At 33.1% G+C, this 15,195-nt stretch overlaps 1 protein-coding gene across 15 annotated transcripts in view; it reads left to right on the top strand.

The window, feature by feature from the left end:
• Nucleotides 1-15,195, top strand: part of LOC115209646 (MAP kinase-activating death domain protein) — a 185,654-nt gene that overhangs the window by 40,690 nt on the left and 129,769 nt on the right. For all 15 annotated transcript variants that reach the window (XR_004998265.1, XR_004998263.1, XR_004998264.1 and 12 more), the window contains 6 exons: nucleotides 979-1,120; nucleotides 6,018-6,179; nucleotides 7,084-7,215; nucleotides 9,966-10,079; nucleotides 10,690-10,770; nucleotides 12,801-12,971. Coding sequence is in view for 12 of the 15 variants with exons in the window: in XM_036501146.1 (XP_036357039.1) it covers nucleotides 979-1,120; nucleotides 6,018-6,179; nucleotides 7,084-7,215; nucleotides 9,966-10,079; nucleotides 10,690-10,770; nucleotides 12,801-12,971 (802 nt within the window). In the remaining 3 variants the exon portion in view is untranslated. The remainder of the gene's footprint in view (nucleotides 1-978; nucleotides 1,121-6,017; nucleotides 6,180-7,083; nucleotides 7,216-9,965; nucleotides 10,080-10,689; nucleotides 10,771-12,800; nucleotides 12,972-15,195) is intronic.

Genomic DNA, 15,195 nt, shown 5'->3' with positions numbered 1-15,195 from the left:
GAGGTCCTGTTGCTGGATGCTTGTATCCCTGGAGATTACATCAGAGTAGGAGAGTGTGCGCCCTCTGGTATTGCGAGTAGATGGCTTCCAGAGGAGAAGAGTAGAAATTGCCTCGTTTTCAGCTCTACAACAATGTCCAGCAAACTGGACTCTCCTACCTTTCACAAGAGATGACACAGGTGGTAGTTTCCCATATATCTGCATTTTGGTTGGATCTAATAGAAAAGAAAAAATACATATGAAAATGTTTTTGTTTTTTAAATCTTAAATTTTATTTCTACGTGCTTTTTATAAAATGATATATTGAAGCATACAAATCTCTTAGTTAAATTTTATATGAAGTAGCATTTTTTTGAAATTATAAAATATATAAATATATAAAAATTTTATTTAGTTTATTCTATTATCATTTTGTACTAATACAATAGTAACATGACTGTGTTTACAGATTTATACACCTTTTACAGCTAGATGAGACATTACTTCTGTGGATATCTCGAATATTTTTTTTTTTAAAGTCGGTTACTTATTCTATTAGTCACTTTTTCTGAACTGCTAAGTTGTGGGGACATAGATAAACTAACTTTGGTTATCAAGTGGTTGTTAGAGACAAACACAAACATGCACTCATACAATGATATATACATACATATAAGATGAACTTCTTTCAGTTTCCAATTACCAAATCCACTCACAAAGCTTTGGTTGGCCCGAGGCTATAGTAGATGACACTTGTCCAAGGTGCCACACAATGGGATTGAACCTGGAACAATGTAGTTATGAAGCAAACTTCTTACCACACAGTTATATCGGTACCTAACAAACTTCTTACCACTCAGGCATACCAGGAATCATTTATTTTTCACATTATACACCCAAAAAAATATGGGGAAAAGTGCTTTTTATTCACCAATAAATATAATGTTACAAAGTTTTTTTCAGTTAAAACATAAATCAATGTTGAATTCTAAATTCCAGGGATACAGTATGGAGTGTTTTGACCGGACAATGTACTGACAGTATTCCTGGTTTGGTTCTTCATGAAATTCGAGAAATAGAAATCTGGATGTTACGTCTGCTTAGTGCACCTGTACCGGTGCCAGCAAAAACCAGGGTAGAGGTAAATAATCATTCAATTGTCACTTATAAACAAAACTTTAAATGTGAATTAATCTCTTTATCAAATTTTTTGTTTCTTTCTCTGTCGGCAATAAATTTTTGTTTTTTATTCTTACTGAAGTTCATTTAAAAAGAAACGATCATATTTTTTAATTATTATTTGTCTTTGTCTCTTGAGACCTTGATCACATATTCTAAGCTATCAAGTATTCTCAGAATACTGACAGCTTCTGGTTCTCAAGAAGCAAAAGATTTTTCAGTGGATGAAACATCAACTAATAAAATCGATCATCAGCTCCAGTTGAGAGTTCATCTAGTCTAAAGAATCAGTGTTAAACAAAGAGAAAATTTGCCACTACCATCAAGGAGTGAACTTACTCCTATATCTGCCGGACTCTTTAATCTCTCACTTTCTATAGGAATATGCCTTGAAGTTCAGTAGCATACTTCAGTAGATCTATTTCAAAGAAAAGCAGTTCTGATCCAGCTAACAATTACCCTGTAGCACTCATTTTTTAACAGCTTTAAGGTAAAGGAGACCACCATTAACAATGACACTTTCCAGTACTTTAACTCTCTCTCTCTCTCTCTCTCTCTCTCTCTCTCTCTCTCTCTCTCTCTCTCTCTCTCTCTCTCTCTCTCTCTCTCTCTCTCTCTCTCTCTCTGTGTAGAAAGAACTCCTCACTTCTATAGAATTGCTCTTATGTCACTCACCAATAAGTTTTTGCTTTAAAGTTGCTTGATGAAAGCAATATTTCTGACTTGCATATCATCAAAGCCTTTGAATATGTCAGGATTTCCCACCTATGGACTCCACCCATCTGTCATCTCTTGGTTTGGAAACTTTGGATTGCATCATCACAGCATATGTTGATGAAGTTCTTTTTGTACCAATCTTGACCAACTCTGGTGTGCTCTAGGATTCAGATTTATTCTTCACTCTCTTCTTTCTATTCATTAACAACCTCCTTACTGCCACACTGACAATGCCCACTCTTCTGCAAAAGATACAGCCCTTCTATCCTCCTTAACTTTCTCCAGCCATGCATCACCCATATGCAATCTAGACACCATATGCCAAACCAGCATTGATCCAGGAGTTAATAAGACCTGCAACACCACTCATTCAACCTTCCTATTTCTTTTCTTTTTGTCATCCCCTATCTCTCTTGTTCTCTTCTATCACACCAGCTTTCCCACACCATGCCACCTATATGATGGAGGATAGCAATACATGAGTGCAGCAGTGATGTGACTGAAAATATCTCTTTTACATATCCAGGAAAGAAAGGAACAATGTAGAGAATATAGCTACCACTACCCGAAAAGTAAATTTAATAACCTATAACTTAACAATAGTTGTACTTCTGTCAGTGACCTAATAGATAAAAATGTTATTATCCTTAGGTTCCTAATTCTAGTTGTTTTGACTATGACATTTAGGTAGAAAACCCTAGATAACAACCAGAAATCAATCAATTGAAACATAGTGCAGATTATAATTATACTCATTGAGGATACGGTTAATATTCCAGACATCATGGTATTTCTTTCAGTAGCTGATACAGAAGTGGATCACCAGTGCTACATCCAAGTATTTTTACATATGAGACCATCCCAAGGGAGATTGCCACCCAAGGCTTAAGACTTCTCCCTAACAATGAGATAAATTTATCCTGCGCCAGACATCAACTTGGTATTTCAGTTATGTGGCTGGTTTTTCTTATAAGAGATTTCCTTCTCCTAGGCAGGCTGCATTTACCTCAGCTCAGGGCATGGACATTATGCCATGTGGGGTGTACCCCCACATACCCTAATCACAGATAGAAAGATGAAGATAAAATAGAGACAAGAGAATAAAATAAATTTAAGGATGTAGAAGTACATAAAAATTTTAAATGTTATACAATATGTTGAACACAACACTCACAAAAATACATGCACACACACACACACACAAACAAACAAGCTTTCACACATGCGTCACAATCAAACATTGTTGAATTGGCCATTGACTACACAGTAGTTCTTCCGCCCTTTGACAGGGCTTTTCATCCCGCAGGGTGTCCAACATCACCCTCCTCACCAAGCAAGCTTGATGGACTTCCAGTTAGTTGCCGACAACCCAACCATGTGACAGTTTGTACTGGGTTACATGTTACCAGTAGCACTAAAGAGCGACCTGACCATATATCAACCTGTTGAGAAAGATATGGAACATCAGTTGGCGATCACACTCAACACTTAGTAACATCTTTGGAAATCTGATAGCAATATCCCTTGAGCTAAAACAGAAACAGCCACAATTTGCTGGCCACTGTCATTGAGCAGAGAAAGAGGTTATCTCATCCCTGCTCCTATGGTATCCCTCTGGAAGTGTTTTCTCCAGGAAACTGACATTTCCAGGTACTATATCTTCGGACTCAGGGCTGGATCTGAACACGGCAATGCAGGACCGTGTAGTGTGGAAAGGGATTGTCAATAGGGTTCCAACCAACCATAGGTTGGTCAAAGGATGATATGAATATTCCAGAAAACTAGAATTTTATCAACCCATTTCATATTTATGTTCTCTCTTGATAAATTTTGAGATGAAACTGATTCAAACATTTGTACAAATTATTGATTAGATTTACCTAGCATGGAAAACGGACGTTAAACGATGTTGATGGATGATAAAGAAGAAAATTAATTTGGTCATCACATTTTATGAACAGGATGAGATGAAGAAGGCAGCAGAGTGAACTTTTGAATGCAGAAATAAACAGAACAACTCAAATAATTTAGAGCTTATGTTGAATCATAAAGTGGAACAAATTCAACAGCTCTGAACAGTATGCTCTGTTTAATGTCAATATTTCAGCTTTTAGTTTGTGTGTGTTTGATTGCAAACAGATTTTGCTTGAGACATGAATTTGAGGACACCAAAAATGTAGTGGAAAAATCATCAAATTCTATTGTTACATCATAATCCTTGTGATGTAGTTATGTATATATATAACATTATCATCCTTCAACATTTGTTTTCCATGCTGGGATGGGTTGGACACTATATGTATATATACATATATATATATATTTATATATATATATGCATATATGGGTACAGGACGTCACAAACTGTAAATAACAAAAGCCAAAAGAAAATTTGGGATTTATGGAGCGTCAAAGTTGAGAACAAAAACAGGACAGTGGAGACATACAAGGAAACCAAACAAAAACAAACATGGAGGGTCGTTAGACCAGACAAAGGTAAAATAGTGAACGGTGGAGAAATATTTTCTTTGACAAGAGAAAAGATAAAAGAGAGAGATAGAAAGGATATGTGCAGTCTTTACAACAGCCCTGAAGGAAAAGAAAGATGGACATTGGTCACGTATGAGCAATGAGAGAGAGAGAGAGAGAGAGTAAAGGAGAAAGAGGGAGACAGATAGATATAGATGTGGGTGTGTGAGCTTGCATTAGTGTGTGTGTGAGTGTGTCTTAGTTTTCATGGTATATGATAATTTCTCTCCTCCTACCATGATCCACTTTCATTCGTCTCCTTTCCTATTTCAACTGGTTAAGTGTTACAAAAAAGAAGTATATATATATATATATATATATATATATATATATATATACAAATACATTTAACATATATATTGTGATATTCAAATTCTTTAGCAAGCATTCGTCATGTAACATGTTGATTTTACAGCTTGCATTAAATTATATTTGTCTTGTTTATTTCTCAACATGTTTATAACTAAATCTTTTCTTAGATTAATATTGTGCATTCAATGAACCACACTGAACTTCTTCTCCAGTCACTGCAGGTTCATATTCTGGTGAATTACATCTTTCATTTACTGTTTAGCAAAATATAATGCAATGCTGCTGGACAACTGATAAAAGTCTTACATCAGCAAAATTCTATAAATTTCTCTTGGCTGATCTGGATCCTAGTAATAGTTAGTATTTATCAACTTTGCCATTCACACATAAACTACATTTCATATATTGTATATTTTCAAACAGACACAATTTTCTCACATCATATAGTTATAAATATTTCAAAGATTTTTTCTTTTTTTATATTGTTCAACTTCATTCTATAAATTGCAAGAATTAGAAATATAGTTTATGCTTTATTTTTAAGTATCTATCATTTACTTTGAAAACATATATTGAATATACAGTATTTTAATGAAAATATAAAAAAATCTAAATAGTTGTAACTATAGTTTTAGCAGTGATAATACTATAATAGATGTACATATTTTGTCTACATTCTATTGTTGATATGTTACTATACTTATATATAATGTTTGTATTTTAATGTGTGCTATTTTCATGTTTTCATCATCTATCACAAACTGTTTCCAACTGATTCACAAAGAATATATTGGATCTTATATATAAATCAACATCAAATTTAAAGGGGTTTTTTTTTGCTAATGTTTTTAATATATGCAGAAAATGAGCTGGCAGAATCGTTGGCATGCTGGGCAAAACGCTTTGTGGTATTTTGTTTGTCTTTATGCTCAGAGTTCAAATTCTGCTGAGGTCAACTTTGCCTTTCATCCTTTCAGAGTCAATAAAATAAGTACCAGTTGTGCACTGGGGTCAATGTAATCAACTTACCCACTCCCCAAAATTGCTAGCCTTGTGTCAAAATTTGAAACCAATATATGTTGAAAGTTTTTAATTGAATTTGATAAAACTTAGACTTCTCTTCAAAGTATTTAAATTGCACTTGCAGTTGTCATTCAAGTAAAAACTTGATTCACAAAAATTAAAATTGATAATTTTATGAAAATTATTGTTTATGGCAATTATTATAAACATATAGTGTATATTTACTATATTAATACTCAGGTGGGAATATTTCTGTTTTACCTATCTTTTTATTTCAGGTACAAGTATTACCGAAAGATATGGTTTCCTCTTCTCTTCTCTTTGCCTTACCTGATCATACTCGGTTTACATTAGTAGATTTTCCTCTCCATCTGCCCTTAGAACTACTTGGTGTGGAAACCTGCCTCAGAGTGTTGACACTTATATTGCTAGAACATAAGGTAAGCATTTATGATATCCTAATGTAATGTAATTTCTTAGATTTTAATAGTTTACAATATTAATATATTTGTTCAAAAAGTTATTTCTTTGATAAATATTTGTTAAAACTCATTTCTTTGATAAATATTTGTTAAAACTCTTTATTTACTTAATTGTTTTTCTGATTCTAAAATTGATTTTGTTTTACTTTTTATCTCTTGTTTTTTGGGTTTTTTTTTATATATATAAGCATATTTAGTTAAATTATACACATTCTAATAGTTGTCTTTTATGTCTCCTGTACCATACTGCCTACATAATCATGATATTTAAAACTTTATCACTGATAGTACTATTGACAGCATGAAATATGATTCAGTGAGTGCACTCAGTTTAGTAAATTTATGACATCAGAACTTCTTATTCAAATCTGTAACTTAAAGATTTGCTTCATAAAAATTTCATAATAACTTAATAAAGGAAACAGTTTTAAATTCTTGAAGAGAAATTATCTGATTATATACTAAAACTTTCATTATGAATAGCATTTTTTTTTTTACTCTTGTATATGTTATCTAACCAGACTAGGCTATCTTGTTTAAACATATCACAATGAAGGTAGATGTACTGATATATATCAAAATCTTTTTGTTGGAAATGTCCATAAAAACACTCTTAGTATCAGTAATATTTTACCATTGTCTGTAATCAAAGATAGCTTTTACATTCTATACATCATTTTTAAATATCAGTTATATTATTATTTTTATTAAATTGAAATTGTTTAATTTTAAATCAATATTTAGTCACAAAATATCAGTTTTACATGTATTTTACTTTCTGCTAACATTAGGAAATATTCTTAATGGAATGATACTCTCTGTATACTTTTGCCTTGAATGTTTTGAAACATTTGTTTTTTAGATTGTTTTACAATCCCGAGATTATAATGCCCTTTCGATGAGTGTCATGGCCTTTGTGTCTATGTTATATCCACTGGAATATATGTTTCCTGTAATTCCATTACTTCCAACATGTATGAGTAGTGCAGAACAGGTAACCTCCATTTTCAAGTTCTTAATTTGAATTTAAAATATATTTTGAATTTTAAACCCTACAAAGATATACTGAAGAGTAATTAAATTTTGAAATGGCAACATATTATATATATATATAAAGATAAATATCATATAAAGTGAAAAAATTCAGACATAAAGAGGAAGATATACATAGAAGGAAGTGAGTGAAGAGAAATACACTGTCTGTCTTTTCTATCACTACTATAATGGCCTCTGTTCCTTGGAATGACTCATTATCTCTTACTAATCGACAAACTGCTCACCCTATTCTTCTCCAAGACATAAATCTCTTGAACTTTATCTATAGTCCATCTCTGCTTTCCACTTTGCACATTCACTTTATGTAACCTTCACTCTGAAGCATGGTGTCTTCCTGCCATTCATTGTTTATCTGATTATCAGTAACAAAGACTTCCTGTTAACTTGGTAAAAGTTTATCTCCCTCCTTTCATTCCTTCAAATACATCTTTTTCCTTTCCACTCTTCAAACTCCAACCACCAATAACTATCTTACTGAAAACATCAACCTCACTTCACTCATCTTTAGCATCATCCTCATCAATGTCTTCCATGCTCAGAATTCTTATGATTCTCCCACCATCTCATACTGATGTCATTAGTGCCCTTCAGAAATTATGTGAAATTGTGTTGTTGCTTTTTCCAGCTGCAAAGCTTTCAACTATGTCTGAAACTTGATTCTCTTTGTAAAACTCTTTTGCCTATATACTCTGTTGACCCTCATTTCTTGCATTAGTGACTTTCTGTTTATTGCAGCATGTACTGATGGAGTTCTTTCTGGCATACCTCAGAGTTTGTCTCCAACATTCTTCCTCTTATACATCAATGACCTACTTCTCGTAATCTCAAACAATGCCCACTAATATGCATATGATACTACCTTCAATTTCTTCTTAACATTCCAGATCTAGACATTATCCACATACAACCTTGATACCTCATACCAAATTTGTATAGACTCTATGACCAGAAGCCTCAAAAATATCCTTTCAACAGCAAAAAACCTCCAATTACAGAACATATCAAGAATAATTTGTCACACTCCACCTTCAACACTTCTGAATAGGAATAGTACACCACAATTCACAATTTCTTTCAAAGTCAGGCCTCACTATCATTGATTATCTCAGCTGGCAATCACATATCTTCAACATTGCAAAAATTCTATCTCAAAGCCTGGCCTTCTTCTTCAGAACCCCAAATATTTCAGCCTTCGACAAATACTAGTCTAAAAAGCTCAGATAGAAATATTGCTCTCATACCTTGGCCAATGTTGCTGCTACATACATACTTAGATATCTTAGATTGCATCAAAAGAAAAGCCTCTGAACTAAGTGGCATGAAGTCACTCACAAACATTCCCCAGGCTTTGGCCCAATCATAACAGGCTGTAGTATCCCATCCACAAGAAGGACAAGCTCTCTTTCAACAACCGTCTTATTTCCAATATCTCAAAAGTAATAGAAGTGATAAACAGTCAGCCCTTTCTGAGTTAGAGTTGCCCATTTTTGATTGGCACATGTCTTTATTCATTTGGCAACTTTCTGTCTGATTAGACCATTATAGTGTGTGTGTCAATATTATTCTGTCCAAATCCACCCTCTGTCAGTTTTCGGTAATATATCCCACATGTTTCCCTCTCATTACAGGTCCATATATTCAATACTGGCAAAATCATATAACAAAGAATAGGATTCTATTTTAGGACTTGGATATACTTTTAATCCATTCACTTATTGAGCTTTATATAAAGCTGAAGTAAAACTCACGTTGTGGCAAAGCTGACATATATGAAACAATATTAAAGCTATACACAAACATCTTAGACTGCATTCAGAAGACAACTGGTTGTCTGTTTAGTAATGTTTCAGTCATCAACACTGAAGTCAGATTCACAGACACTGTTTCACCTATGAGCATCTAGTATCACAACTACAATGGCCTCTGCTCTCCTGAACAAGCTATCTGCATAACTTATCCAGCTAGTTCTCCTCTTCCTGTCACCCTCATTGTTTCTCACCTCTCAGACTATAAATTAAACATTTGATCTAATAGTCCTTTCTAAGGAGTGCATCCCTATGTTTTTTCTGAAAATATTGGCCTACAAGTATTCAGTCTGAACCACAACTGCTCCAATTTCTCTATAGTTATGGTTAAATTGGTGCCTCTCTACTGACTAACTTAGGAAAAGAAAATGTTCTTGAATATGATCTCTCTGCTAATTGAAAAGGTCAATAACTAAAATGTTCATTGACAGCTTAATTAAAGTATTGTGATTCTATATTCTGAAGAATCATTAAATATTCTTCAGAATATACAATTACAGAATACAGAATTATAAATGAATATAGCCAAATAATTGGCTCAAAATTCCTGTGACAGTGTATGAAATGTTTGAGGAATCATATAGTACTCTGTCAAAACAGATTATTTCTCATTCTGTTGACAAAAAAAAATATTATTATATATATATATATTAAATATCATAGGTTAAATATTTCTTTGATTGTAAGATTAGTATTATGTAGCTTTACCTTACAATTTAACTAAATAAATTGAAACTGGAGAAATAAAACATTGTAATGTAATATATCTTGATGTGACTAATTCTTATTTTATTTTAGTTTGTAATTTACTTGGTTTAGAATATAATACTCTGAAAGGTTTTTGTTGTTACATTACTGGAAACTTAACTTTTTTCTGTTACAGCTGTTGTTGGTACCAACTCCTTATATTATTGGAGTACCATCAAGTTTCTTCTTGTACAAGGCAGGCTTCACGATGCCTGATGATGTTTGGCTTGTAGATTTGGATTCTAACAAGGTATACAACTTTTTTGTTTTTGGTTTGCAAACTTCATTAGATTAAGATGTTTCTTGCCTCTCTCTCTCTCTTCTAATACACATACACACATTTCTTCCTCTTTCATATTTTATCATGAATTTAACATTCTACTCTTGCTACTTCATAATTCATTATCACTAAATGAAAATTACTTGACAATTAGATGAATGAACAGAATATAAATTCCCAATTTATGTTGTCTTAATTGATATTTTATACATATGTATATTTGTGCTATTTACACACATGCACATGCACTAATTTATAATAGAAAACCTTTAGCAAATGTTTCAAGTCGAGTTTCACAATTGGTTACTTGACCTATTTTATGTGTAACATATCAGCCCCTCATGATCTTTACAATTTTACAATGCCAGATTTGAATAAACCAAACTAGAAACCAGTGGAATCTGATAGTAGTAAATCAATCTAGCTTGCCTGCTGTTTAAAGACAGAGAACAGTTTCATGTTCGTTGTAATTTATCTTTGTCAGTAATTTCTCTGAAGTGGTTTTTTAATGTTATTGACTTTGAATTTCTTATAAATTATATATGTTTGTAACTACTGTACTTTTTTTATAAATACTCAGATCCAAGCTCCCACTGGAGCAGAAGAATTGCCTTTACTGCCAGATCACGAAGGAGGCAAATTAAAAAATCATCTCAAACAGGTAGCTATTAATGCAGTTTCATGAATTTATTTACTTTGTTGGAGGAGAAACATATATATGACAATATATAGTTTGAAAATTTTGAATTAAATTAGCTTTATTTTTATAAACATCCACTCTATCAATAAGACACTGGTTTTAAAGTCCTGTTAGATTATTTTGTCTTCATTCAAGAAATGTTTATATTTACTTGCTTTTTCCAGATATAAACAATAAAATTCTAGCTTATGGTACTAATCGTGTGCTAAAAAGCTTAATTGTTTCCAAGTGTTCTACCTAAACAAGATTCTAAGCATGAAAGAAAATCCGACTGTGTTGGTTTGTACATGTAGTCAGAATGCTTCACTCTAGTGTTCAAAGCAACCTTCAGATCTGAGCTTGCAAATGGAGGACACAGTGTTAGTACTGCTAGGTCTTCATCAGATTTGATAAGAGAACCATCATGATGCCCTGAACCAAGCCAGGTTGAAAGTATGAAATGAGTGCACAATGCCACGTAGACTTGCTTTTGAGTCTGTCAGTCATACCTTACAAAATTTCATAGATAATTCTAATATCATGGATAGAGACACAGTCTTCCACTATCATGATTCCAGATATACTCAACCAGTAATCTCAATGAGAAGAACCACTGATGAGTTGAGAGCATATCTTAAGTTTGATACTGTCTATCCTTGGGAATTCTTCTATGCTGATGAGCTAGCTCTTGTATCAGAATTTATAAAAGAGGTGAAGGTGTTCCTGATACAGTAACTAAGAGTTTCTTCCTCACAAAGAAAAAGATCTGATGGTATGATGCTTGTGTACGAAGAGTGATGCTGCATGGTTGCAAGATGTAACCTTGAATGTAGAGGCTTTGCAAAGACTAACGGGAGAAATTAAACAAGTATGCTTCACTGGATTTGTAACATTAGTGTGCATGAACGAGCTGCAAATAACAAGGATCAGATATAGTATGCAAAAGAGAAAACTGTAGCGGCATGTGATGTGTATGGAAGATGACAACTGTATAAGGAACTGCCACATGCTCCAAGTAAATAGAATCTAAAGAAGATCACTAAGAAACATGATGATAGGTGACCTGCAGTTCTGGTGAAGGCCACCTCATAAGCATAGCAAAACATGTTGAAATATATGTCTACATCTAGCCTTTGATCCATTTTGTACAAGTAAGCCTTCAGCTGCTGCCTTTCTTGCCAATCTGACACCTCATCCCTCTACTCTTCCCCCCTATTCACTGTACTTTGCTACCTGTACAATGAAAGAAACACTAGATCTGCTTATGCTTAATCCTACCACTATAACCATTTGTATCCACTACATCCCTTTCCAACACCTGTACTGTCAGCCAACACTCCTTCTCCCTCAGCTTCCATACATCTATCGTGATGCCTGGTTAATGAGGAATTGCACTATATCAAATACACCACCTCCACCAGCCTTCACTTCCTCTCCCATCCATCACCATTTCTACTACTTACCATTTAATCCATTTCTTGGTGGCAGACATTACCCTTATATAATGCTAGCTTCCACTTACTCTCCTTTAAGATACCCATTACTGAAATCCTTTACATTCTTACCAATGACCATTTTACAATCATCTATCACTTTATCTTTTCTATTAACCCATAACATAGGATATGGCAGCCTCTCTACTGTTGGTGCCACAATAAAATAAATCCATTACACTTTGTAATGTGGTTTTGTTATGAAGGGATTCCAGTTGTAGAAAAAATGCCAAATTTTAAAATGTACGACTTAAACATGATCTAACCTGTTTAGGAAGACAATAACTCTGAATAAGAAGAGACTCAGACCATGATGACCCATCCTTCCCATTCCAGCTTGGAAAACAGACATGAAATGATGATTATGTCGGCAGCAACAGAGATCGTAATTCTTATTCTTTTGTTCACCTTACTATAATTTGATATGCAGCACTTAAGCGAGTTTGTTAATTTTGTAACAAGTTTATTAATCCTATTTAGTGTTTTTGAATTACTAGAATAATATATTTTCTGTTTCAGGCCCTTGCCAGTATGAGCATGACTCCTCAGCCTATTAAAAACTTAGATGCTTTAGCTCAAAGTCCTGAGCTACTAAAACGAAGAGAGAGCTTTGACTCAAACACAGGTTTCAATCCTCTTATATACGGTAATGATGTTGATTCAGTGGATGTGGCAACACGTGTTGCAATGGTAAGTTAAATTTTATTTTAAGTATATATGACTTAAATATAAAATGAAGGTATTGGGGTTGCACATATTTAACTAAAGTAACAAGAGTACTTGACAGATCCTGATTTGTTTTGATTCTGAGGTGATAAAAGGTAAAGATCACATTGAAAGGTTTTTGTATGAGTACTCTATATTAGATAAAGACAAACAAAATAAAATATTGCAAGTAATTTCATTTTTATGATTTTGAGAAAAGTGTCTGAGCTCGTGATTGTCGTATATGACAGTTTGAACATACATTAGTTGGAATCTTCAGAAAATAGATTTGAAAATGGGAATTCCAAAGATTCTGAGGAGGAAGAGTTGGAAAAATGGTTATTGCAAGGCATGAGCAATAACATACATAAGAGGAGAAATACCTAAATTGGGTGAGCTTAGGGTATGTAGCAAGCTACTACTTAGAAGTAGAGGCAATGATAATAGTAATAGAATGGGCAGAGCAGGAGGAGATACACCATGTAGTGGTCCAGAGGTTATATTGTGTTGGTGAATGGATCTTAGCCAATTGGTTGGATGGCCTTCTTTTATAAGCAATTTAGGATATTTGTGTGCCAAAGCTAAAGTATGATTTGGAATGTAATGTATGTGGAGGCCACCCAGAAAGAACATCAGAGTTCATGAAGTCTAGTATTTGTAGTGATTTTGAGAATTTTAATTGAAATGTCTGAGACTAGAGAGAAGGAGGTACAACATTGTTTCCTTAATGTAAGTAATGATTGTGTCTTTGTACTCGAGAGAGAGAGAGAGAGACAAACACAAGCTTTTCATGTTTCTCTTGTTGAATGTTATTGAGAACTCTATCCATAAAGCCAATGCAAGTGTAACATGTTATGTCTAAGTTATATGTGGATAAAATCTATGTTATTTATTACCTGTTTAACATCACTACCCGATTCTTGGATGCTTTCGATATTACAAGCATTTGGATCAGATCTCCAATCTGAGAATAACTTCTCTCCTTTGTATCAGTTTCAGAGGCCATGGAAAGAGTTATACACTCTGTATTTCCTTTCCTAAGTCGCATAAAAACTAACAAATTAAAATTGAACCAATTTTATTATGGGAGAGTCATGCTTGATATCTTAAATACACATAGACTCTTATATCTGCTTTATACTGTAATAGCATTATTGGTATCATCCACAATTTAAAAGCATTACATTCTTGAAAATATTGCCATGGAATTTTATAATGCAAAACCAATTTTCCTGGTGCTGTGCATGTTATAAATTGAAATGATTGAGGTGTGTATCAGTTGAATACTTCTGGAAAAAAAGTCAAGTAAAACAACCTCAATTACACAGAAATAACACTTTTTAAACACAGAGACTACGGTCTGTATATATAATATTTTGAAAAAAAAATAGTAAATAATGATACAGTAATATCGAGTTACGTACACACTGCAAAAGCAGTCGACTCTGTATCAACATCTTTTATGATGAGAGTATATCTTTCTGACATATGAATGAAAATTGTTAAAAATGAACATAGTGGAGTTGTGATATTGAGTAATAAAAAGTGTACAATGTGGGTGGGAGTATTGTGTGTTTAAAATTAATAGTAAAACACAGGTAGTTAGATTGATATACCTGCAAGCAAGAAAGATGCAAAGGAGGGAGCAAATTACTCTTGACAAGCCATGAAAAAACAAAGTTTACAGGAGAAAAAATCAATTTAGAAAATTGAATTAATATACTGCAAACAATAAATATGTACAGAAATATGACAAGGAGTAATCAGGTGTATATTAGTGCTACACCAGATATTAGTTCTAAAAAAAATTTATATATATGTATTGAGTTTAGTTTTTAAAATTGCTAAAATTAACCCAAGTTTTCTAAAATGTGAAACATGAAATATCACCCTACACAGAAACATATAGTTGTCCCTTCATTCACAGAATATCCTGTAACTAAATTTTCTATGTTAAAATGCAATCCATGACAAGGATATAGCTGTTCAATGATTTTTTTCCATAGAGTGTATAATATATAATACTGGTACAAAATGTAACAAAAGTGAAGATAATGTTATATGTATCTTTTAAATGACTATTATGATTCTTCCATAAAGAAGTAGTTTTCAATATAATTCAGTTTAAATTTACAAGAAACAGTTTCATTGGCTTACCTGTGCTTTTAAGAAAAGGACTATGTAAATTTATCAGCTATTGTTAAGCATT

The sequence above is a fragment of the Octopus sinensis genome, linkage group LG3, assembly GCF_006345805.1.
Source record: "Octopus sinensis linkage group LG3, ASM634580v1, whole genome shotgun sequence".
In the NCBI taxonomy this organism is placed as follows: Eukaryota; Metazoa; Mollusca; class Cephalopoda; order Octopoda; family Octopodidae; genus Octopus; species Octopus sinensis.
Note: the sequence above shows the minus strand (reverse complement) of the source record. Positions and strands in the feature narration are given on the sequence as shown.